General features: G+C 50.0%; 9 protein-coding genes across 9 annotated transcripts; 4 read left to right on the forward strand and 5 right to left on the reverse strand.

Moving 5' to 3' along the window:
- Positions 1–69: 69 nt before the first annotated feature.
- Positions 70–1,738, forward strand: TRV_05438 (NRPS-like enzyme, putative; the record flags this gene model as incomplete). The annotated part of the gene is made up of 2 exons (XM_003020425.1): positions 70–640; positions 708–1,738. The coding sequence occupies 2 exons, from the start codon at positions 70–72 to the stop codon at positions 1,736–1,738; spliced, it is 1,602 nt and encodes a 533-aa protein (XP_003020471.1).
- A 1,590-nt stretch (positions 1,739–3,328) lies between these two features.
- Positions 3,329–5,573, reverse strand: TRV_05439 (C6 transcription factor, putative; the record flags this gene model as incomplete). The annotated part of the gene is made up of 5 exons (XM_003020426.1): positions 3,329–3,797; positions 3,859–4,103; positions 4,163–4,597; positions 4,657–4,952; positions 5,027–5,573. 5 exons carry the CDS (start codon positions 5,571–5,573, stop codon positions 3,329–3,331), a joined length of 1,992 nt encoding a protein of 663 aa, XP_003020472.1.
- Positions 5,574–6,573: 1,000 nt separating this feature from the next.
- TRV_05440 (uncharacterized protein) lies at positions 6,574–8,661 on the reverse strand (the record flags this gene model as incomplete). Its single annotated transcript, XM_003020427.1, has 4 exons — positions 6,574–7,504; positions 7,561–7,652; positions 7,749–8,035; positions 8,115–8,661. 4 exons carry the CDS (start codon positions 8,659–8,661, stop codon positions 6,574–6,576), a joined length of 1,857 nt encoding a protein of 618 aa, XP_003020473.1.
- A 607-nt stretch (positions 8,662–9,268) lies between these two features.
- On the reverse strand, positions 9,269–10,318 carry TRV_05441 (uncharacterized protein; the record flags this gene model as incomplete). The annotated part of the gene is made up of 1 exon (XM_003020428.1): positions 9,269–10,318. The coding sequence occupies one exon, from the start codon at positions 10,316–10,318 to the stop codon at positions 9,269–9,271; it is 1,050 nt and encodes a 349-aa protein (XP_003020474.1).
- A 104-nt stretch (positions 10,319–10,422) lies between these two features.
- TRV_05442 (uncharacterized protein) lies at positions 10,423–12,804 on the forward strand (the record flags this gene model as incomplete). Its single annotated transcript, XM_003020429.1, has 1 exon — positions 10,423–12,804. The coding sequence occupies one exon, from the start codon at positions 10,423–10,425 to the stop codon at positions 12,802–12,804; it is 2,382 nt and encodes a 793-aa protein (XP_003020475.1).
- A 206-nt stretch (positions 12,805–13,010) lies between these two features.
- On the reverse strand, positions 13,011–13,534 carry TRV_05443 (uncharacterized protein; the record flags this gene model as incomplete). The annotated part of the gene is made up of 3 exons (XM_003020430.1): positions 13,011–13,189; positions 13,245–13,340; positions 13,438–13,534. 3 exons carry the CDS (start codon positions 13,532–13,534, stop codon positions 13,011–13,013), a joined length of 372 nt encoding a protein of 123 aa, XP_003020476.1.
- A 2,372-nt stretch (positions 13,535–15,906) lies between these two features.
- Positions 15,907–17,468, forward strand: TRV_05444 (uncharacterized protein; the record flags this gene model as incomplete). The annotated part of the gene is made up of 3 exons (XM_003020431.1): positions 15,907–16,127; positions 16,234–17,346; positions 17,432–17,468. 3 exons carry the CDS (start codon positions 15,907–15,909, stop codon positions 17,466–17,468), a joined length of 1,371 nt encoding a protein of 456 aa, XP_003020477.1.
- A 58-nt stretch (positions 17,469–17,526) lies between these two features.
- TRV_05445 (uncharacterized protein) lies at positions 17,527–18,624 on the reverse strand (the record flags this gene model as incomplete). The annotated part of the gene is made up of 1 exon (XM_003020432.1): positions 17,527–18,624. The coding sequence occupies one exon, from the start codon at positions 18,622–18,624 to the stop codon at positions 17,527–17,529; it is 1,098 nt and encodes a 365-aa protein (XP_003020478.1).
- A 1,066-nt stretch (positions 18,625–19,690) lies between these two features.
- TRV_05446 (C6 transcription factor, putative) lies at positions 19,691–21,821 on the forward strand (the record flags this gene model as incomplete). Its single annotated transcript, XM_003020433.1, has 3 exons — positions 19,691–20,440; positions 20,518–20,769; positions 20,847–21,821. 3 exons carry the CDS (start codon positions 19,691–19,693, stop codon positions 21,819–21,821), a joined length of 1,977 nt encoding a protein of 658 aa, XP_003020479.1.
- Positions 21,822–22,914: the final 1,093 nt, after the last annotated feature.

A 22,914-nucleotide genomic window follows, 5' to 3' on the forward strand; every position in this document is an offset into this window, starting at 1 on the left:
CTGAGTTGGCAGCCCTGGACACGGCTGTGCATTGCATGATTTATCCATAGGTACACGCAGGATAGCAGAATGACAACCCTTTCGACTGCCTTTGCTCGTTCCGGAGATCAGCCGGCCGTGATCGTGCCTGGGAAGCCAGCGCCGTTTATCGCCAGCTATGGAACGCTCAGCGCCGACATTGCGGCCTTCCAGGGGCAGCTGGCAAAGCTAGGCGTCGCCCATGGTGCTGCTGTGTCCATTGCCCTGACGAATTCATACGAGTTCATCGTCTCGTTCCTTGCTAGTTCCTGGCAGCGGGCGATCGCCGCGCCGCTCAACCCGGCATACAAGCAGGAGGAGTTCGAGTTCTACATCGACGACCTGAGCTCATCTTTGGCCCTTGTTCCAAGGGGTGCATATGCGCAGAATAGTGCTGCGGTGAGGGCGGCAAAGAAGTATAATGCTGCCATTGCAGAGTGCTACTTCGACAGCGGTAAGGTGGTGCTGGATGTCAAGGAGCACGGCAAGTTGGCTGGAAAGGGAGGCCTGCAGGTCCAGACTGCTCAGCCGGATGATATTGCTCTTGTTCTGCACACCAGTGGCACGACTGGCAGACCAAAGGCCGTCCCGCTCACCCACCAGAACCTCACTAGAACTATGAGTAAGTGATGCCATCTAGCGGCTTGTCAACCATCTCAGTACCATAATCTAAAATTGAGTCATGACAGGAAACATCCAGGCTACCTATTCCCTTACGGGGGATGACCGAACCTATCTTGTCATGCCTCTATTCCACGTTCACGGACTACTTGCTGCTTTCCTTGCCCCGCTGCAGTCCGGAGGTTCTGTCGTTGTACCGCCCAAGTTCTCTGCCTCTGAGTTCTGGTCGGATTTTATCACCTACAAGGCCAATTGGTATACGGCAGTGCCCACCATACACCAGATCCTTCTTAAGCATCCATTCCCATCCCCGATGCCGAAGATCCGATTCATTCGCTCATGTTCATCACCGCTATCTCCCAAGACGTTCCACGAAATTGAGCGTGCGTTCAATGCTCCTGTTCTAGAAGCATATGCCATGACTGAAGCCTCTCATCAAATGACCAGCAATCCACTACCACCGGGAAAGAGAATGCCTGGAAGTGTTGGTATTGGTCAAGGTGTGGAGGTCCGTATCCTGGATGACAATGGCAAGGAAGTTCCCCAGGGCTCCGAGGGAGAGATCTGTGTACGAGGTGAAAACGTCACCAAGGGCTATCTCAACAACCCTGCTGCCAACAAATCGTCCTTCACCAAGGACGGCTTCTTCCGTACCGGTGACCAGGGTAAGAAGGACAAAGACGGCTACGTCTTTATCACTGGTAGAATCAAGGAGTTGATCAACAAGGGCGGAGAGAAGATCAGCCCCATTGAGCTGGACAATGTCATTGCCCAGAATCCGCATGTCGCCGAAGCCGTCTCGTTCGCCATCCCAGATAACATGTACGGTGAGAACATCGGCGTGGCTGTCGTTCTCAAGAAGAAGGGAAGCATATCAGACGACCAGCTGAAGTCTGAGATTGCACCGAAAGTCGCTAAGTTCAAGGTTCCTCAGAGAGTGAGTATACAACAGCCGCAAACATGTGAATTACTTCTGGCCAGCACTCTGACTAACTGCTATTCTCTCTCGCAAAGATCTGGATCCTCCACGAAATCCCAAAGACTGCTACCGGTATGTATATCTTCTCTTGAGAAATGTAACCACGGGATGACTGGCTAACCCCATCCTCGCACAGGCAAAATCCAGCGCCGAAAAGTCGCAGAAGCGATGCTCAAGAAGGATGCTCCCTCGTCGAAGCTGTAATCCTGTGGCATTTACTCCTATTACTAGTTATGTTTTGGATAGTTATGTCTCTCTTGGCTATTTTGATGGATAGAGTAAACAACGAGCTGTATATAACCTGGGTATCAAAAATTATATCAATATATTGATTGTATGATATTACACTATGCCTCTGTCCAGTGTTTGAACACAGCGGCAGTAGGGCAAATTGGACCGTCTCGCAGCAGCTAGGCCTCTTGCTGCCTGAGAGTCTTTGTCGCAGACCCTAGCAACCAGCGTACTATTTATAACTAGTTAACGAACGAACTACCGCGGCCTTCCTCCCCTTGCTCACTAATAGTTACCGAATAACGAGTTAACCGGCTGTTTGCCTGCGTTCTCCATACGTAAACCATAAACTCGCTGCAAAGTGCAAACATGCACCCCGCGATCTCTCTGCGCGCTTCTTCTTCGCTGTCTCTCTCGTCCTTTGCGCCTCGCATCCGTCTCGCCAGCTCTCTGCCTCTTCTGTCTCGGTCTCAGCTCTGTTTCCGGCCCCAGGCTCCCATCCTCGCCCGCAACATGGCAACTTCAGCGCCGTCGAAGAAAGAATGGATCGTCATGCTGCCTGATAAGCCGGGCATGCTGGCAAAGCGGGTGGAAGTTCGCAAGTAAGCCGACCTTTTCACTGCATTAATTGAGCAGGAGACGCAGGCATATATGTCATCGGGCCGCTTGATGTGCATAATAGGTGCTTTGCTAATGGATGGATGCAGCACTCACCTCCAGAACCTCGGCCCGGTACTGGAATCCGGGTTCCTTAAGATGGGAGGTAAGATCATGCATGGCTACAATCCATCGCTGGCGGTTAGTTAGTTAGTTATTTGACCGATCCCTGATGTCCCTTGCTGCTGCTGCAGGCTCGATGCTTGACCACCACCCGGCAGAGGGCGAGAACCCTCCACCCATGAACGGGAGCACCCTCATTGTCGCTGCCGAATGTGTTGAGGAGATCCGTGAGATCTTATCCAAGGACATCTACGCAACCTCTGGCGTGTGGGATCTTGACAACGTAAGGTCCTTTTGGCCCCGGCTTGCTAGTGGTCGTGTTTACTGACTGGTAGTTATATATGTGTCCTTGCAGATGAAAATCATTCCGGTAAGACTAACCGCTGTCCTGGGCATGACGGCCAATTACATTTTATATTTTATGCTAACCTATGCCCATGACAGTTCAAATGTGCTATTAGAACTGCTTTGTAGAAAGACATCTGAGTTATTGTCAGGTTAAGACACAAAGATATATGCAGACTGCTAGCTTAACTAAATAAATATCACTTCATCGTGTGTCTTTTCTCTATAAAAAAAATCATAGCCTATTATAAGACTAGAATTTAGATTAAGTAGGGAACCGTCTTAAGAACAGAGGGAGGATTATTATACAGATGCACCCTGAGAAGCAGGCCCATCCCTTGCGCTGAGTAGTCGCTATAGTCAGACTGTCACAGGTATGACATGCACGGTAGAGCCTAAACGGGAATATGGTACTTATAGATCAGAATCTAACAGACCCATCATGTACTGGTTGTCAAGAAACCAGTCTCCAAGGGTATGTGACAGGTCTGTCTCCATCATCTCAGGCGGCATCTGGAATGCAGGTATAGAAGCCTCATTTGGGTCGTTGAAATTGGTATTGGTGCTACTCTCGGCCGTCTCGGGAGTAAGTGTATTAGGCCCGAACCCGAGAGAAGTAAGATAGTCATCAAAAGCTTCCCCTGGTTTCGGTATCACAGGGTGGTTGTGTGGTTCCTTTGGTTGGACATCCACATATAACTTTGCCACTTGGTAAAATACTAGGCACAGTCGGTATAGCCGCTCTGCTGCCTCCGACACATCAGCTGCCGCTTGGAGGGAAGTTGCAACTTCCCCGAGTAGCTTTAGGTCATCGTGGTCTGAGGCTGCGATTGTATGGCAGAAGGTTACCATAAATGGAGCAAAGGGACACTGCAGGAGGACCCTATATGGTGCGAGTTAGCCAAAAAGAGACCTGTTTGGTTGCTCCGTTAGGTAAACGTTACCAGGTAATGTATCCGCTGAAAAAGAATGAATCTGCCTTTTCGAGAGAAAGGAATATCTGTTGATGAATCTGCAGAGCCTTCCTGGCTGCTTGTACACACTGTAGGTTGAGGCCAGAGGGAGTCTCGGGTGGTTGAGTTGGAGGCGCAGCGCGCTGGATGATAGTGGCTATCAGGTTATATGTCAACTCCGAGGCTGGGACAATCCATTGAATATGCGCTTTATGGTACGCTTCCTGGGTATCGATCTAGAGGCACGGGTTAGGTATAGCAGGTTCCTTTTGCAAGGTCATGGTCAGTAACTTACTGCAATGACTTGATCTCTCCAATCCTGAAGTCGGTAGCTTAATTCATAGACCTTTTTTGCACGAATCTCTGCACTCGAGGAAACGCCTCTAACGGAGTAGAGGTGCTCATACACCTCTCCAGTTATCCTAGAGCAGTCAAGCCAATAGTGAAAGAGTATATGCCAAGGCTGCAGTGACGTATCCGATGACAGGGACGGGTATGGAAGCGCGATGTCATAATCCGGGAGTAAGGCAGCTCTTCCTAGACACAGGGACAGACTTCGGTCCATAGAGTATATGAACCAGAATAGAAATGCTTTCAGGCGGACATCATCAGGCTTGTCATCCTTAGATGCCACAGAGCGGTGATATCCAAGGCTCTGAGCCATTCGAGCAGCACTCGCCACGAAATTCCAGCATAGTGATATTTTTGCGGACTCAGTTGCATGAAGTATCTGGAAACTAATTAGTTGTATTCAGTAAGGAATGGGCGGTTAAATGGAGCCAAACGTACAGCGTATGTCAAGGCCATCAAGTTATCCAAACTTGGCTCTGTAAACATATCAAAGGAACTAATAACTACTGTAAAATTCGACATACAGAGCTCGCTGTATTCGGGGAACTTAGCGGTGGATGGATCATCCTTGAACCGAAATGAAATCTCTTTGAACAGATGCCCCAATATAGCGTTAACCGAAGCGAATCGTCCAGACGAGTATTCTTCCGTACAAAAGTAAAGATCTTTACACATTTGTGTAAAGTGTGATATGTTCATCACAGGCAGCGTGAGGAAGAAAAGGGGTGGGTTGTCTGCAAACGTATTCTTCCAATTAATATACCAACAGCAAAAGCTCAAATAGTGGAGAATATAGATGTCAATGTACCATTTGCAAGCCTTAGAAGAGTCAAAACGGCACTTGAAGGAGGCAATTCCAAGTCAGAGAAATTTATCCTCTTTTTGGGCGGCTGCCCGGGGAATCGTAGAACATTCACAGATGACGGCAAGGATTGGCGTTTTATTATATCCTGCAGTGCAGATAAGGCATGGGACATCATGGGCACATGTGCAAAGGGTATTCTTTTCATAGCGTTCTCGAAAAGAGCGCCTGCATGCATCGAGTGGGCGCTAAATGACGACTCGCCCTCGAACTCCGGGGTCCGTTTCGTCTCAGGTTCTTCCGAGTTCCGTATGACCACAGGTACATTCGAGCCGTCATGATGCCTTGATGAAGGTGGTGGTGGTATTTTAGGTACCGATTGTGAAGCCGTGGCCGCAGGAAACGAGAGAGTGAGGTCCTGTAACAGACGCTCTATGGTCGACAGCCGTTCATCGATAGTCTCGATCTTCCTCTCACTGCAAGGAGAACTTAGAATCGATCTTTCACCACCATATATTTCCGGGCTAGCATAACAAAAATGGGTAAATAGCATACTATTGATGCGAAATTAACACTCGTTGGCGCTGCTCCTTCACTCGGGGCGTGGTTCGACATATTGTCTTCCCAATTCGACAATTAGAGCATGGAGAAGTTCTGTCACATTTTATCTAAAACCAGCTGTTAGCACAATTGGCTACTCCGTATGCCTGGAAGACATTAACTTACCTTTCGGAGGCGACAATTATCGCACTGGGTAGTGAACAGTAATAAATGCCATGATTAGCTACGTGAGCAAGCTTAGGGTTCTAGATATCAGGATTATCAATACCGCTCTCTGCAATGCCGGGTTTCTCTGACTGGCTGACGGAGCATCGCTGTCTCTTGATTCGGCCGTGTCCATAGCTATCGTTGTCGATGTTGAAATCAAGTGTCACTAACTTGACGGTGGTTTAAATATGAAATCCAAACCGAGTAATGCAGCATTATTGTTCTTTTTTTTGTCCTCGACGTTCCTTCTTTGCCCGCCGCAGAAGATTTTAGTCCTTAATGCACTATCCTGGTTGCTTGCTGCCTATTTTCCAAGCCTCTTGGGCGCGGCAAAAGCTCGTATACAGCTGAGTCCTTGTAACAGTGCCCCAGGAGGCGAGTCATTATCACGTGAAATGAGCCAAAATGTACCAAAGTAACGTTAATTGGAGTCGGAACTCAGAAGGAAACAGAAGATATATTTAAGTATATTAAAACTGACATTGCAAGTCACGATCATATAATACCAGAACATATTAATTCATAAAGGCCGTCGCAGTATATACTTTTCTCACAAAAAACCCAAGACGTGGCATCTCCAACTCACAGAGGGTATCTATCCTATAAGGGGAGTAACAGTAAATAGAAAATTCTCCATGCTCTACCCAAACCCCAAGAAATAACCAAGTTTTCCAAAAACAACATGTATAATGGTAGATGACACAATATCCGTATGCAATCATCAGAGGTAAATGCAGTAAGACTCTAGGCTAACACCAATTCTCTTTGAATATAGGAACGTGCCCCTAAAGGCCAATGGCAGTGTCAGCTATAACTGAGCCTTGAGGATAATTATGGGAGATGGTGACAGGAACAGGCGGTTGTCCGAAAATTGGAGGTCCAGTATATAGGCTTCCAAGGATGTTTTGTCTCATTTCGTCTTCATCCCATATGAACTGCCTGCCGCGACTTAACCTTTCTTTGCGAGCATTAAGCTCTACCTCGTTGATAAACGGCCGTCCAAGGCCGCATTGGCTTTGGGTAAGCAAGAATTGAAACATAGTGGAACGTAGCTTGTCCCAGAGACTGCCGTGCTGCTTCCATTCCAGGCGTTTTGCGATACGCAGCATCCTAGAGACTAGCCAGTTTCTTTCCCCAGAATCAGACTTCTCATTATATTGGAATCCACCATTGTTAAGGAATATCCAGAGGAGTGTGGCAATGCTTGGACTTGAACGCGGATTTACCGCCCTGATGGCACTATTCACCCAGTTCAGATAGCCGTCAAAGTTTTTATGGCTTAAGTAGTAGTCGTGGAGTGCAAAGTTCAGGTAAAATAAGCAGGCCATGCACGTGTATTCATCAATGAAGCGAACATCGCGAATACCATGATCGTAATCTGGCAGGTTAGCCAGAAGAGTATAAAGTGGGGAAGTCTCTTCAAAGGGCCTCTGTGGGCTTTCCAATCCGTCCAACCTTAAAGGTGGCAGCGGCTGATTGTATAAGAATGCACATTCCAAGTCATCTAGGGACCGGAAAAATGCAAGAAAATCCTCACATGCTTGGAGAATGTCGGGAATGTCATCGGGGTCTTCGCTTGCAGGGACTTCTGCGGGAATCACAGGAATAACTTCCGGGGGTACGAAGCTGAGATTCTTGGGGGGTACATCAGGTATTTCGCCGGTCCAGGGAAGGCCAGCACCCACGATGGCATTGGAAGCGCAGCAAAAATCGACCCTGAATGGAAGTCAGTTTTTTGATACTCGTTTTCCACCGAATATGAGTGTAGTTACCAGTAGACGACTTTTTCCAAGAACGGACCAGTGGCACTTCTCGTCCGCATTGCTTGCATGCCTCCTCGCCTCCGGATCAACTGTTTGATTCCCTGGAAATGAGTGCGTTCAACGACGGAATCTTTCGACCATTTCTAACGTTTAGGTTAGCGTACGAACATAACGCATATGTCAAGTGAAGTGCGTACCTCAATAACAGTCAGACTAGCGACTGCGTACAAAGTGCCATCTTCCTTATCGATATCATCATTTTTTAGTCGCTCCTTGATGAGTTTCAGCGCACGCATCTTGTGTGTCAGGGATTGTACGGTCTCCACCTGCCCCTCCATGCCAGCCCTGTGCTTTGCAGCAACAGCCAGCATGGCTTGAAACGGGACAGGGTCATGAAGCGCTATGTTATGGAATATGGCTCGGATAGGGTTGTCTTGCTGGGCATTTTCCATTTTATACATCATCATTGGGTACTTGGTCACATCTATAAAAAAAGAAAAAGGACAAGCAGTTAGCCAGATACTGCAAATATTTGCGTGTATGTGTCAATGCTCCTGACTTACAGTGATCAATTAGTTTATTATCAGCTTCCTTCAATACCAGCGGAAGACAGTTGAATGGTTCGAATGCAGCGAGCGGCGACTCTGCCTTCGGATCGACTATGGGAAATCCGGCGGCCGGAGAGCCTCCTACGGAGTTCCTAGAAGATTTCTGGCCTGTCGTTGCCGCCACAGCCGCTGCTCGCTGGCTAGCCCTGCGCTGAATATTCTGGCTGCGAGACCGGCAGGGTCCCTTTTGCTCGTTACTGTCGTCGTCGAGTTCCTCTACCTTGGGCGAGACGCTTCTGGCCTCGCCTTGCACCTTGTTGCTGCCTGTTGACCAGCCGGAAACCTGTACGCGTGTCGATTCGAGCCGTGCTATACCGTCGAGCCGCCGCTGGTGAACGTACTGGCGCATCGCATGACGTCGAACCTGTCTTCTGGACTCGGAATCCGTGACCAGGACGAACTCAAAGTTTCGCGGTCCATCTGGGGCAGCTTGAGCTGACGGGGAGCTGGCTGACGAGCTGGGGTTCGCGCCTGCATCGAGGGTTGCAGCGGACTTCCCCATACTGCCATCTTATATAGGTGGAGCGTCAGTCGGACAGGAGGAGGAAGATGGCAGCAAAGAAGCCAACGACAAGAAGCTTCAGGGGAAAAGGCCCGACTCTGGCGCCACCAGGCTCCGGCGATCGCCCCTTGCACCTCTCTTCCGATAACTATCCCGGCAGCCCAGGTGTCGTGTGTCGAGGGTCCAGCGTGGAGCCCAATACCAAAGCGTCTCCAGTGCTCGAGCGGCCGTCGTCTCCCTCACAGTCTGCTCGCTATCGGCAATCGCTGATATCGTCGTTGTCGGCACGCCCGTCGTCTCGTTTCCGAGCGTCGTCGTCGTCGCCTTTTGCTTTCTGCAGCGGAAAAAAGATCGAGATCGAACGTTCCAAACGCGGAAAAAGGTGGGGAAGATCCACTGACGTCACGTGTTATAACCAATTAATGGATAACTAGCTGGATGTTATGTAATATATTACTAATACACAGGCTGCTTTGGAGGCAGCGACGGGGATGGGATGGATGGGATGGGCGATATCAGAGGGAGGAAGAAGCGTAGAAGAGGCGTAGAAGAAGCTGAAGCTGAAGCAGCTGAGGAGGCATAAGTAGAGTAGAGGTGAGAAAAGGGGCTATTCATTGCGGTACTTGGACAGGGCAGCGAGGATCCCTTCGCTGAGGCCCTCGGAAGACTCCCCTGTTCGTGCTGGGGCTGCGGCAGGCTGGCTCTCTGCCTCTCTCAAGGCCTCTACGGCAGCCTCGTCGGCCTCTCCAGTGTCGCCCGTAGCACTGCGTCTGGTGTCACTTTGGCCAGGCTGAGGCTGCGACTGCAACTGCGACTGCAACTGCGGCTGGGGTTGGGTCTCGGGTTGAGGCTCCCTTGGAGCACTGCGAGGAGCCCTGTCGGTTCTGAACTCTTCCTGAACCGCGTTCGTCCATTGCTTGACCTTCCTCTCCCCCCATCCCGGTACAGCACTGATCTGCTCTGGCTGTGCATTGATCGCATCCCGCAGCGACCCAAAGGTAGACATCAGGCTGGCCGCGTCAGACTTGTTGATACTTCGTGGGGCAGTCACAAACTCAACCAGGCTATCCTTGTATGATTGTGCCTGGCGAGACCGGATAGCGGTTGGCTGGGCGTGTTCGCTCGACTTGAACAGCTCCAGGTAGTGTGCTGCCTCGGGTGCGGACCAGCACAGGATGATGGTTAGATTGTTGATCAGACACGTCTTGGACAGCTCCTTTAGGCTGTCCTCGTGGTTCGGGATATCTACTATCGTAAGCAGGATCCGTAGCCTGAACTTCCCTCCCAGAGCCTTAATTCGAGTGTAGATGTACTCAGGATGCAGCCGGTGGTATTTCAGAGAGAGGAAGAGAGCGCAGCTCGTAGTCCCTACAAGGTAGTCTGCGGGTATATCTGCATACTCCCACGGCGTTAGCCGAATATGTTGCAGTATCGGGTTCCCTTTCTGCCTTGACGAGACCAGGATGGATGACGGCCCTCGACGCGCTGGCAGAGCTTGTGGCTTGGGCTGCTGGACCTTCGCCTTGGATGCTGGCTCTGGCCGCTGCTGCTGCTGCTGCTGCTGCTGTCTTGACGGCCCAGAGGCTGCATTCTCTATAGCTTCACTGGTCGCAATGATGTCCTGAAAGTCCTGTATATCGCCATACTCATCATCCATGGCCGCTTTTATCCCGTTATATCGGCGTGTTCATTTCTTCGTGGTTGTCAGTGACTTTCTTCTTGCTGGCTAGACGTTGTATTTATATATGCGGCTTCTGCTTGATGGCTCCACCGACTGCAAAGCTAAAATCAAAAGTTTCGTTTTTTTTTTTTCCCATCCTTTTGTTTTCACTGCTAGACATCAAGCAGAGAGACGACGAAGCCAACGACTGGACAATGGCCGAAAATAACAAGAGAAGGAGACTTTCAGCCAGCGGGAGCTTCAAGATGGATGAGAATGTACGGACTGGCAGTTTCGCCGCTGAGAACACTGCTCCGGACGCAGAGCAAGCCCCGGCCAAAGAGCGCAAAACTAGGACGCTCTTCGTGCGATCGCTACCCACAACGGCGACGACAGAATCGTTGACAGAGTACTTCTCGCAGTCCTACCCTCTAAAGCATGCCACTGTTGTGCTTGATCCACAGACAAAACAGTCCAAGGGATACGGATTCGTTACCTTTACAGACCACGAAGACGCCCAATCGGCAGCAAGAGAACTGAACAACTCGGTGTTTGAGGGGAAGAAAATAAAAATTGAGCTTGCCGAACCTCGCCATCGAGAAATTGATGAAAAGGCAGGGAAGAGTGTTCCATCTTCTGCCCCGTCAAAGGCAAAGGAACTCAAGGAGAAGAGAAGGCTGGAATCATTACCCCCGAAACTTATAATACGAAATTTACCGTGGAGTATAACCGAACCGCAGCATCTGGAACTGTTGTTTAGGAGTTATGGAAAGATTAAACATGCCGTCGTGCCAAAAAAAGGTTCGAGGCTTGCCGGGTTCGGATTTGTGGTTATGAGAGGGAGGAAAAATGCAGAACGAGCGATTGAAGGCGTCAATGGCAAGGAGGTTGATGGGCGGACCTTGGCCGTCGACTGGGCGGTGGAGAAGGATGAATGGGAAAACAGGAACAAAGCTGCAGAGGAATCCGATGGAAAGGAAGAGGCCGGAGACAGCGAAGAGGCTGTTGCGGAGAATGAGCAACTTGATGTCGTCGATGATGGAGAATCGGATGCCATTAGTGAAGATGAAGAAGATGGGGGAGTTGAACTTGATAATGAGGATGAAGACGAAGATATCTCCATGGATGATGCAGAATATGACGAGCAGGAAGAAGAGGAAGAGGATGATCGAAATGCGTCAACAATATTTATACGGAATCTACCCTTCTCTGCTACAGATGAGACTCTCCACGAACACTTTTCTAAGTTCGGCCCTGTTCGCTACGCTAGGGTTGTGCTTGACCCAGCAACGGAACGGCCAAAGGGTACGGCCTTCGTCTGCTTCTACAAAGCGGAAGATGCTTCCTCTTGTATCCGCGAGGCTCCCAGAGACGTGGATCCGTCTCGAAGCAAAGATCCCAGACATAAAGCTGCAACGAGACAGTTGCACTCAGTTCTCGAGGACGAGAGCAATGATCCTACTGGGAAGTATACCATGGATGGCCGTGTCTTACAGGTCTCACAGGCAGTGAGCCGAACAGAGGCTGGGAGGCTTGAGGAGGAAGGGCATACGCGCCGTGAAGCTCGAGACCATGACAAACGCCGACTCTTCCTGCTCTCGGAGGGAACAATTCCGTCCAATTCCCCCTTATATGCGAAACTCTCTGAAACAGAGAGAAGGATGAGAGAAGCGAGTGCCAAACAGCGTCAAAAGCTTGTCAAGTACAATCCTATGCTGCACGTGAGTCTTACTCGACTGTCTGTCCGCAACTTGCCACGGCACATTGATTCCAAGGCCCTCAAAGCACTTGCACGCGAGGCCGTGGTGGGTTTTGCAAAGGATGTTAAGAACGGCCTTCGTAAGCCAATATCCTGGGAAGAATCTCGTCGAAGCGCTGCCTTAATGAAAGAGGCCGATCACCTACGCAAGGCCCAGAAAAAGGGCATTGTTAAACAGGCAAAGGTTGTTTTCGAGGGTAAGGATGGCTCGAAGATGAGCGAGAAGTCTGGCGCGGGCAGGAGCAGGGGCTACGGATTCATCGAATACGCTACGCACAGAAACAGTTTAATGGGGCTCAGATGGTTGAACGGCCATGCCATTGAGGCGTCTGCGTCTACGCCCAACGCTGACCCGGCGGATAGAAAGAAGCGTCTCATTGTGGAATTTGCCCTTGAAAACGCCCAGGTTGTCAACCGAAGGCGAGAACGAGAAATGAATATCCGAAAAGCTGCTACAGAAGCTGACGGGGAGGAAGGCCCTCAACGCGGTATAAAGCGCAGCCGCGACGAAAGGGATGAGAAGCAGACTAAGAGGCCAAGGGCAGGAAAAGGCTCCAAGAGCAATCTCAAGGGGGCGAAGAATGGCAAAGGGCCAGCAGGAAAACCTGAACAGAAAGCTGAAAAGGCCCCAGAGAAGACCTCGTCCACAGAGAAGAACAATGACATTGCTAAGCGGAATAGGATCATTGCTAGAAAGCGGATGTTAAGAAGGAACAAGAGATGAATGCTGAACCTTTGCTGATATTTAGCGAGTGTTATGTGAGCGGTGTCTTATTCATATCAACCGGATAAAAAAAAGCGTGTTTGGTCGTTATTTAGGATAGATATACAGTGGAAAAAGCTATTGACTAGAATGTTTAATACCGTCATGTGCATTGCATAGAGCTGAGCCAGGGAAGAAAGGGAGGGAGTTCGTTAGAAATATAGATCCTATAGGTTAGTTGCTCCTGCAACCTTTCCTACGATGTTATATCTCTTGCTGAAGAACTTGTGCCAGTCTTCCAGGACGCCCTTTTCCTTGTCTCCGAGGTCACTCCACTGGGGAACACAGTCCTCTGGCTTCAGGGAAGACTTTGCGAGCGCTCTCGAGGAATCCTTGCCGGCAAATACTACATTTAGCTATCAGTATATATGAAATTAATCGCTGTCCTATCCAGTGCTCACCGTTATAGTTCCCTCCCTTAGCATATGCCGAGTTTCCAGAGACATCGAAGACGTCTCCCTTGATGGCAACGAAAATAGGACGGCTAGGATCAGAGCCTGGCGTCAATCAAACAAGAAGTCAGCAAAACGAGCGGCGATAAGATATATATATAGGTACAAACAGTCGGTATCAAGAAGATACTGGCTGGCTTACCGTCTGATTTTGCTAGGTCTGCGAGCGAGATAGGGTCGTCCTTTGGCGGGTTGAGGTTCGTGGCCACGGGAGACATGATGCTCTTTGGGTCAGCCATGTTGATCAGTGAGTATGTGAGTGCCTATTGCTCTTCTTCTTCTTCTTCTTCTTCTTCTTTTCCCTTTAGATGGCTATCAAAGGCTGTTCTCTGGATGGCGTTGAAGTGGTTGAATGTTAGGCGATGTTCAGCTTCCGAGGCTGAAGTTTGGCGGGGAGCAGAAGCAACAGACGAAGCCCCGCATCGTCATCACCACCACCACCAACAACAACAACAACAAACAACCACCGTCCGACACTCTAACAACCTCTCTGTCACTCTACCTGTCGATCATCATCGTCGCCACTATCACTACCACGATAGACCGCTCTTTGCTAGGGAATGGCATGGGGAGGGCAGTCTAAATACCATACACACCATCTGCAGCCATCTGTGTTTTGGTCTCAGCTGAGGGGAGTGGTTGCTGCTATTCGACTACCGCTAGGACTTGATATCTGTGTCTACGAGCTCGCCATAGGTTGCTGTAACTCCAGTAACAATGCTCGAAGGACCATACTAGCTAGTTAGCTACTTGTGCTATGCTAACAGCTTCATCTAGGTAGAAATCCCCCCGGTATCGTCATCCTTTGACGGGAGACCCCCTGGCTGGAGGTATCACAAGGCAGACATCAATCTATATTCCATGGATTCCGACCTAAAACAGCGGCCTGATGATCAAAATATACTCATATAAGGACCAAGTCCAGGATCAAGCCTGGCGAGCTGTTCTCATCTGATTCCTTGTCGCCATCAGTTAAGGTTCAGCCCGTCCTCACAGCAATGCAACACCACTAACTAACCGACCAATACCTCCTTTGCCATTGACAACTCAGCAACAGAGAGAGGCTGCCATTACTTACTGCCTCGTCCTGCTCGCAATAATACGTTTCTTGACCGCGCGCCCAAGGTCAAGGGGATAACCCTTTTTTTTTTTTTCGGATGGGCCCCCTCAAACGCTAAGGGTCCGTCGGCCACATGCAAGGGCTCGGCCAAAGGTAACTAATTAAATAACTAAAGCAAGTGTGCTTTAGTTAGCTGAGGGTGGCAAAGCCGATAGCCTTTTTCCCATGTTTAAGCTCTGCTTGCCGTGAGAGGAAAATCCCTGATTCTCCTCATTTTTCACTCTGGGTTGATGCGTGCTTGCTTTGTGGGCGCAACATTTTTCACAGCTCTTTCCCGAGGTGGATCTCGCGGGTCAAATTATCCCTTTGACTTGCTGCATTACTCTCCAAGAGACTGGGCTGCATATGCAGCGATTTTTTCTCTTTTCTTTTTTTTTTTCTTTTCACCAGGTCATGGACTTCCCTTAGTCTATCTATTATTTGTTTCGTTTAAGTAGAATAACTATATGAAGCTCCACTTGTGTGTCGTTGAGCCTTCTCCATGATCATTTTCTCCCCCAAGTTTTCCTATATCTTCGTCTTATTCTTGCCTTGAGCCTCTTGCAGATAATAATCTGCGATATAGGCACTATGGGGACCATGTCCCGGCGACAGGTGTCCGCGGAGAGAAGGGAAAAGGGCTCTGATGAACCTCCCGCATATCGACAACGTGTTGACGAAGAGGTCCCGGGGCCGGAAAAGATCAGTACTGACCACACCCACCGCAATCTCAAGCCTCGACATATTCAATTGATAGGAATCGGGGGGACTATCGGCACTGCTCTTTTTGTTCAAATCGGCAAGGGTTTGCTTAGCGGTGGACCTGCAAGTCTATTTATTGCGTTTTCTTGGTGGTATGTTTTCCCCAGCAAGCTGCATACCCCTACACCCCTACATACACCTTTGGACGACGTTACTTCTACTGTTGGTTGGCAAGACACATTCCCTGTACTCTGTCTGCCGTACCTTTTGTGAGGCCTATACCCATTCAAAGCCACCGAAATAGATATGGAGACAGATACTGCTTCTCCCTCTGTCCTGTGTGCAATACCTCGAACAGAAAACTAGGAATGACTGCCATCTTCTATGGGAATAGCATTGCATGGGAACAATTAGCCATGACCTTATGAACTTGAACATTCTTGGTTCATTGAACATGTCTCTAGGGTCTTCTAGCCCCTTTCGAGGACGAAAACAGTGCCCACCACAACATCCCTTAATTTCCTTATTTTGCGTCTGATTTCATCTTCTGCGCGTTGTTGCTATTCCTCCTTTCCCTTTCCTCCCCCCCCCCCCCCCCCCCTCTCTATTTTTTATGGAAACGTTTGACTCTTATACGGATAAATAGGTGCACTTTCATCTTGGCCATTACCATGTGTGAGAACCCTCGGAAACTAATATCAGCCATGCCGGTCGACAGTGTCGCATACCTGCCGTCTTTTGCCAACAAGCACCAATGCCCCCATGCAGCATGTAATTAGCTAATTCTCTACCCCCTGGAATTCTGTAGGCATGGCGGAAATGGTAACGTATTTACCTATATCTTCGCCCTTTGTGAGATTTGCAGGCCGGTTTGTTGATGAGGCTTTCGGAGTTGCGGTTGGATGGAACTTCTTCATCTTCGAGGCCGCCCTGGTTCCGTTCGAGATCGTGGCTTGCAATTTCATCATTCATTATTGGAGTGATGCTGTGCCGGCCGCAGCCATCATAACCATTGTCATAGTTCTTTATGCGTACGTGCACAGTCTTGTTCCTGCTTTATGCATATATTGATTCCAACCCCCCTATTTTCTCTTGCCTCGAGGTACGAAATTTACTGACAACCCTTTGATCGACCAGAGCGTTCAATGTCTTTGCCGTCCAATGGTATGGAGAGTCAGAATTCTGGCTATCACTAGGAAAGGTCATCCTCATCGTCGGTGTGCTATGCTACACATTTGTCACCATGATTGGTGGAAACCCCTTAGGGGATAGATATGGGTTTCGATACTGGAGGGATCCTGGAGCGTTCACTACTACTTACAAGACGGGCAGCCTTGGTCTATGGCTAGGATTTCTCCAGTGCTTGATCCTCGCCAGTTTTACAATTGCAGGACCTGACTATGTCTCTATGGCAGCTGGGGAGGCGGAAAACCCGAGGGTGTCGATGCCAAAGGCTTACAAGGCTGTGTTCTACAGACTGACTGCATTCTTCATGCTTGGGAGCCTGGCGATTGGTGTGAATGTGCCTTACAACGACAAGACGATGCAAGATGCATTTCTTAAGGATCTACCAGGTGCCACTGCATCGCCATATGTCATTTCCATGCGCAGACTGCAGATCCGTGTACTTCCAGACATTGTCAACGCCATGGTCCTATCTGCAGCTTTCAGTGCCGGAAACAGCTACGTTTACTGTGCTAGCCGATGTCTCTATGGTCTGGCTCTCGAAGGCAAAGCACCTCGCATCTTCACCCGCTGCGCGAAGAACGGGGTGCCTATCTACTGTGTGGGCGTTGTATTGCTCATTGCACTGCTGAGCTTCCTGCAAGTGTCGAACAGCGCCTCTATCGTACTGCAGTGGTTCGTCAACCTCGTCACGGCATCGCAGTTGCTCAACTTCTCGGCCATAACATTCACGTATATGCGGTTCTACAAGGCACTGAAGGCACAGGGTATCTCAAGAGATTCACTGCCGTTCAAGAGTCGATTCCAGCCTTATCTTTCATATTATGCCTTTATTGGGCCTTTTGTCATGGTCTTTGTTGGGGGATACCCGGTGTTCTTGCCAGGGAATTGGAGCCTACCAACTTTCCTCTTCTCCTATACAATGATTGCGGTATGCCCTTTGATATTCTTGGGATGGAAGTGGTTCAAGCGCACCAAGTTTTTGAAGCCTGAGGAGGTGGATTTGATTGATGGTGTGGAGGAAATCGAGGTGTATACCCGGAACTATGTAGCCACGCCTCCAGGGTAAGATCCCCTCCCTAACCCTTGATGTACTTTAGTTCTCAGCGTCGATGTGGTACATGGGGTTGCTAATGACTGTGATTCATAGGAACCTGTTTGAGAAGATTTTGAACTTCATATTTTAAAAGGAGATACCCCCCCTTTTTTTTTTCGGTTCGACTAATTGGCGCCTTCTGTCGATTGTTACGGGCCAGTATATTTGTATAGTGAATAGACCCAATTTATACAATGCATATTCTTATCCCCAATTGCATAGTGAAAATTAGATTTTATTTTTATTTTATTTCTTTTTGGCTCACCGGAACCACCAGTTGACCTGTTGGAAGTTAGATAATTATTGTTGGTTTCAGTTGATATTGCATGTGTTTTTGGTATACTAACAGAAGCAGTGATTCCCTGGCCAACACCCTTGATACTATGCCACCATCCGGTTGGAATGAAAAGAGCATCCCCTGGTTGGAGAATGGCATCATATCCGACGTTTTCCTGAGTTGTGCCCGACGTGTGTTCATTATTATTGTTGTCCCAGACGGCGTGGTCCAAGAGCTGGCGCTCTGCCCCTTTCATCATCTCATCGCCTCTGATGGCAGAGCTGCATCCATGTCCTGTCCGAGCCGAGTCTAGTGTTTCCCTGACTTGAGCAAACACCCCACGTCCGACGTCTGGAGCTAGCAGCCTGACATGTTTTGAGCCGGCCAGCTGTACGAACAGGTTCGGGTTCGGGTCGCGGTGCAGGGGAGTGTATGTCGGAGCCAGCCCAACCCATATATTGGTATCATAGATGTCTCCCTTCCCGGCCTGCATGACATATGAGGGGGTCGGGAAGTCCTCCCGGAGCGAGCCCGGTAGATCCAGGAGCTGGCATTGAGCAAGGTACAGCCGTGGCCCGTCCTGCGCTTCTGCGGCCGGCGTCGACTGCACCGACCGCGTCCACTGAAGAAACAGGCTCAACGGCCGGTGAGCCCGCTCGAAGACGATTCCATCCCGTCCGCCGGGTATAGTCAGCTCCAATGGCACGTAGCAGTCGCCGTGCTGCTCGAGGTAGGCGTAATTGAGGCCGGGATTGGACGCCGGTGCGGAGGAGGCAGCACCAGGCGGAGGAGGAGGATGAGGAGAAGGAGGAGGGTCGAACCACCGGGAGACAGCGCGGTAGTTTCGGAAAAGGCCTCGAGGCAGGACGACCGGCCGCTGGGCCTTGAAGCAGGACTCACGGAAGAGCGCAACGCAGTCTGTGGCCAGCGTGTCGAGGGCGAGATACCGAAGCGCAGCAGAGCCCGTCATCGCCGCAGCAAAGGAAGAGGAGGAGGAAGAGGAGGAGGAGGAGGAGGAGGAGATACGCAGCCACCCAGCGCCGCCAGCTCCCGACGATCACGACCGCGCACCAGGACTCCGTGCTCTGTGCAATTGGTATAACAAGGCATTAGCAGCAGCAGCAGCAGCAGCAGGGGAGCCAGGAGCTGAAGAAGGTTGCTCGGGTCTGCGGACGAGCAGCAGCGCAGCGACGAATAGCTCGAGCCCCGGCAGCTCCAGCCAAGCGACTAAGGGACGCCCCTCGCTCGCCGGGAGGACTCTGCCAGCCCATCGCACTTTTCCCCTTTGCTGCTTAAGGCGAGCGCCGAGCTGCCATCACTAGACGCTACCCCAGATTGCTGCTGCTGCTGCTGCTCTCTCTCTCTGTCGGGCCAGCGAGACGGACGGGCTGACGACTGACACGGACGACTGACACATCGGACCGGACTCGCTGCATGGCCAGCCCTGGGATGCGCTGGGCCTACCTAACTAACTAGCCTGTCGACGCGAGAAGCAGCCAGGGACAAGGAAGAGAAGACGCTCGCACGATGTCCTCGAGATCTCCTACCGACGGCCAGACGCCCACGGCGACGACGACGACGACGGCGACGGACGATGGGAAGCGCAAGGCAGAGCCTGCCACGGGCACGCAGACGCGGGCGAAGAGGAACAGATACATCTCGCTAGCATGGTACGTCTTGATCCGTCCAGTAGTGTATTTGGCCTTGGTCAGGTAGCTAGTTATTAACCTGGTGGTGAAGCAACGAGTGCAAGAGGCGCAAGATCAAGTGCAACGGCCAAGTGCCCTGCCAGCGCTGCGGACATCTATCTCTCGAGTGTACTTTTTATATCCGCCCTCTCAGAGCCGGTTTTCAGTCTACGGAAGGGACGGGAGGGATGCTAACGGGCTGCAGGTCTCTATTCGCCGAACTGCTGTCAAAGCAATTTCAAGGACTCCGAGTAGGTTGCTCTTTTTTATTTTTTATTGTCCCCCTGAGATTGCCGTTGAACTTCAAGCTGATACTTACGTCCTCGATACTGTAGGGAGTTCCGGTCCATGAAAGATCGTATCGAGCGGCTTCAGGAACAGGTCAACACTCTGTTTGAGAGCATCAATGGCCTCCATCGACAGACCGAGTCGCCCGCGGTGGACAACACCTCCCAGCTAAGCCGGGAAGCGTCGAGGTCGATATCGTGGCACCAGCCCACGTTCGAGACACAGAATATCCCTATACCAAAGCCAAGGACGAAACATCTCCGCTTCCATGGTCCTACCAGCACCGCGTTCAACTTCGCCGTGGCCAAATCCAGTCTCCAGACAATGGGCATCACCCATATAGACGACGGCTCACAGGAGATATACAATGCACAAGACGCCACGCCCACACAGACACCACCATACCATTCGTCTACGCTATATGCAAACTCTCTAACGTCAAACAAGGACCCGTTGTTCGCGATCAAGCAGGAGGAGGCTATCCGGCTGTGTAGAGTGTACGAGGATGAGATAGGGCAGATGTACCCCATGTTCGATGTGGAAAAGATGATCACGCAGACAAACCTCCTTTTCGCCTTCCTAGAAGCTGCGGACCGGAATGTCTGCACGGGACGGTCCAGGACCAGTGCTGATTGCCTGAATGATGACGATACTGCGATCCTGAAGATAGTGCTGGCCATCACGCTTCTCCTCGAAGGGAACGGACAGAGCGAGCTAGGCACTCAGCTATACATCAGTATCAAAGACAAGATAGAAACCAACCTTTGGGAGCAGGGAGACCTGAAGATGATCAAGCTTCTTGCCCTTGTCGTTAGTATTATCTTTTTCCCCCTTTTTTCAAATACGCTATATCGCCCCCTCCTATTCTAATTAGCTCTCAAACACAGGCTACCTATCACTTTCACACGGACGATGAGCTCCTGGCATACCGTATGGTTGGACTTGCTGCTAGGATGTGCATTGAAATGGGACTCCATCGACGGGATGCAGTCTTGAAGATGTTCCACTCCCCAGAGGACATCACTACCGTTTATCGAATCTTTTGGTCTGTATACACATTGGACAAAAGATGGGCGTTTGGAACCGGCCTTCCCTTTGTTATACAAGATGAAGATATTGATCCATGCTTACCCGAACCAGTGAGTTAAGCTGTCCTTTTTCTCGCCCCTACGAGGAAGTCAATCCAAGTGTCTAACTGTAAAATAACCCGATAAAGGACGAGGGTGTCCCTTACTTAAGGGCCATGGTTCATTACTGCCGTATAGCTTCCAAAGTATGGTACTCTGGCTTTGGGTCAAAGGCCGACCTGACCGTCAAAAAGGACAGGATGGGCTACCTTGACTATCAGATTGTCGAGTGGATGAAACACATCCCAGATCCTCTCAACTTTTATTCGGTTGATAACTCCCGCAATTCGGACGGCGTCAACCGTAGTATACAGCGGCTACGCTACGTTTTATATATCCGAGGAAACCATATGAGAATACTTATATACCGACCGGTGTTGCACTCTGCCACTAGCATCATTGAGAATATGGCGTATGCTCAGACAGTGGTGGAAATTGCAAAGGATACCATTCGCGTTTTGAGTGAACTTAACCGGACAACCGACATCTACCGTTCACAGCAGATCCTCTTCAACTATTTCCTTGTTGGAGCTCTTGTCGTTCTCTTCCTTGCCATATCTCACGCCCCCGTCAAGTTCAACCGCCAGCTAACGGAAGAATTCCACATGGCTCTCAATCTTGTCAAGGGATTCAGCACCAAGTCTTACATATCTAAGCGGCTATGGAAAATGATCAAGGGCCTGCGTGAAGTTGGAGAAAGGCTCGGACTGCTACCCCATGCTCTACCTACAGAGTCGGCAGACCCCCATTCCACAGCGGCTGTAGCCATGGCCGGGCTTGCAGGGCATTCGGTTGATGGGATCTCGCCCTACGGAACGCACCAACACACGAACGGAGAACTAGGGAGCAGCCCGATGAACGGCGTACAAATGAGCAATGAGCTTACTTATCTGTTTGAAGCGATTGAAAATTATAATGGGTATATCACAACGGCTTCGGCATCCGATGGGATGAACGGTGGAGGCTTTACTGGCACTGAGCATACTTTGCCCAGCGCCGGAGAGACGATACCCGTACTGGGCAACGAAGGGGAGTTTTCGAGGATTATACAGGACCTCTTCTGATGACCTGACAGGTGGAAGGTCCTTCTCATTTTTGTGTTGATTACGTTTAGGTGTATACATCTCACTGCCACATAGCAAGACGGCAATAAAAAAAAAAGGAAAAAAGGAAAAAAAAAAGAAACCTACCCTCAATATTACTAGGCCTTAATGCACATCCTCCACCGTTACTCTCTACTATATCTACCTATGTCCTCCTATATCTACCGGTATTGCAGTATATCAATATCAATATCAATATCAAATATCAAATATCAAATATCAAATATCAATAAGATATGGTCTACTTCTTCTGCTTCTGCTTCGAGTGCTTAGTCATCACATCACATGACGACCCAGACCTTCGAAAAGCGAAAACAAAAAGTCGAATGGAAAAACATCAAGAAATCGATCAATCAGCGAGGAATTCGTGAAGCCGACGCTCTGCTTCCTCTCTCGCGACGGGACGTTCGACCGTTGTTGCCGCAAATCTGCTGTGCCGTGGACCTCCAGGCCGCCTGTCTCTCCCTATCGCACGCTGTCGCATCGGCCACAAACAGCATCGAGATAGATCCCTGTCGCAACCAGCTCAACCGCTTGTTATCGATAGTTACCACAAATAAGCCTCCATTTATCCCACCATCCTTTACGAGTTCGGCCTCTGTCCGTCTTCCCGGTGCCGGGACATTGTTCTATATAGCTTCGCTTGCGAGTAAGGGGCCCGGCGACCACGTTCTCCTTACGACTTGCAATCGGAAAAACGGACCTGACGGTGGGGGGGACCAAAAGACACCCAGACCGCGTGCCCAAAGAAAGGTGTTTTTTGCGAAGATCAACACAAAGTCACTCCCCTATTGCTCTGCATGATGATGGTCGTTTCTCCCTAGAGCTTTCGTTGTGACCTTTACATCCCTTCTCACGCAGCCATTACCCTGAAATCCCACCTTCGCGTGCAAGGAACAACCGCTCTCAGCTTGAATAATAATACAACTACTACTACTACCTCACATCCACAACACCCGGCCACCCTTTCTCACAACCACTCAATACGTTTATCAAACAAGTATCCTTTGACCCTTAACCTCTACGGCCATCTTTTTAAAACCGCGTTTACTAC

Source organism: Trichophyton verrucosum (assembly GCF_000151505.1).
Source record: "Trichophyton verrucosum HKI 0517 chromosome Unknown contig00416_1.f1.exp, whole genome shotgun sequence".
NCBI classification, from domain to species: Eukaryota; Fungi; Ascomycota; class Eurotiomycetes; order Onygenales; family Arthrodermataceae; genus Trichophyton; species Trichophyton verrucosum.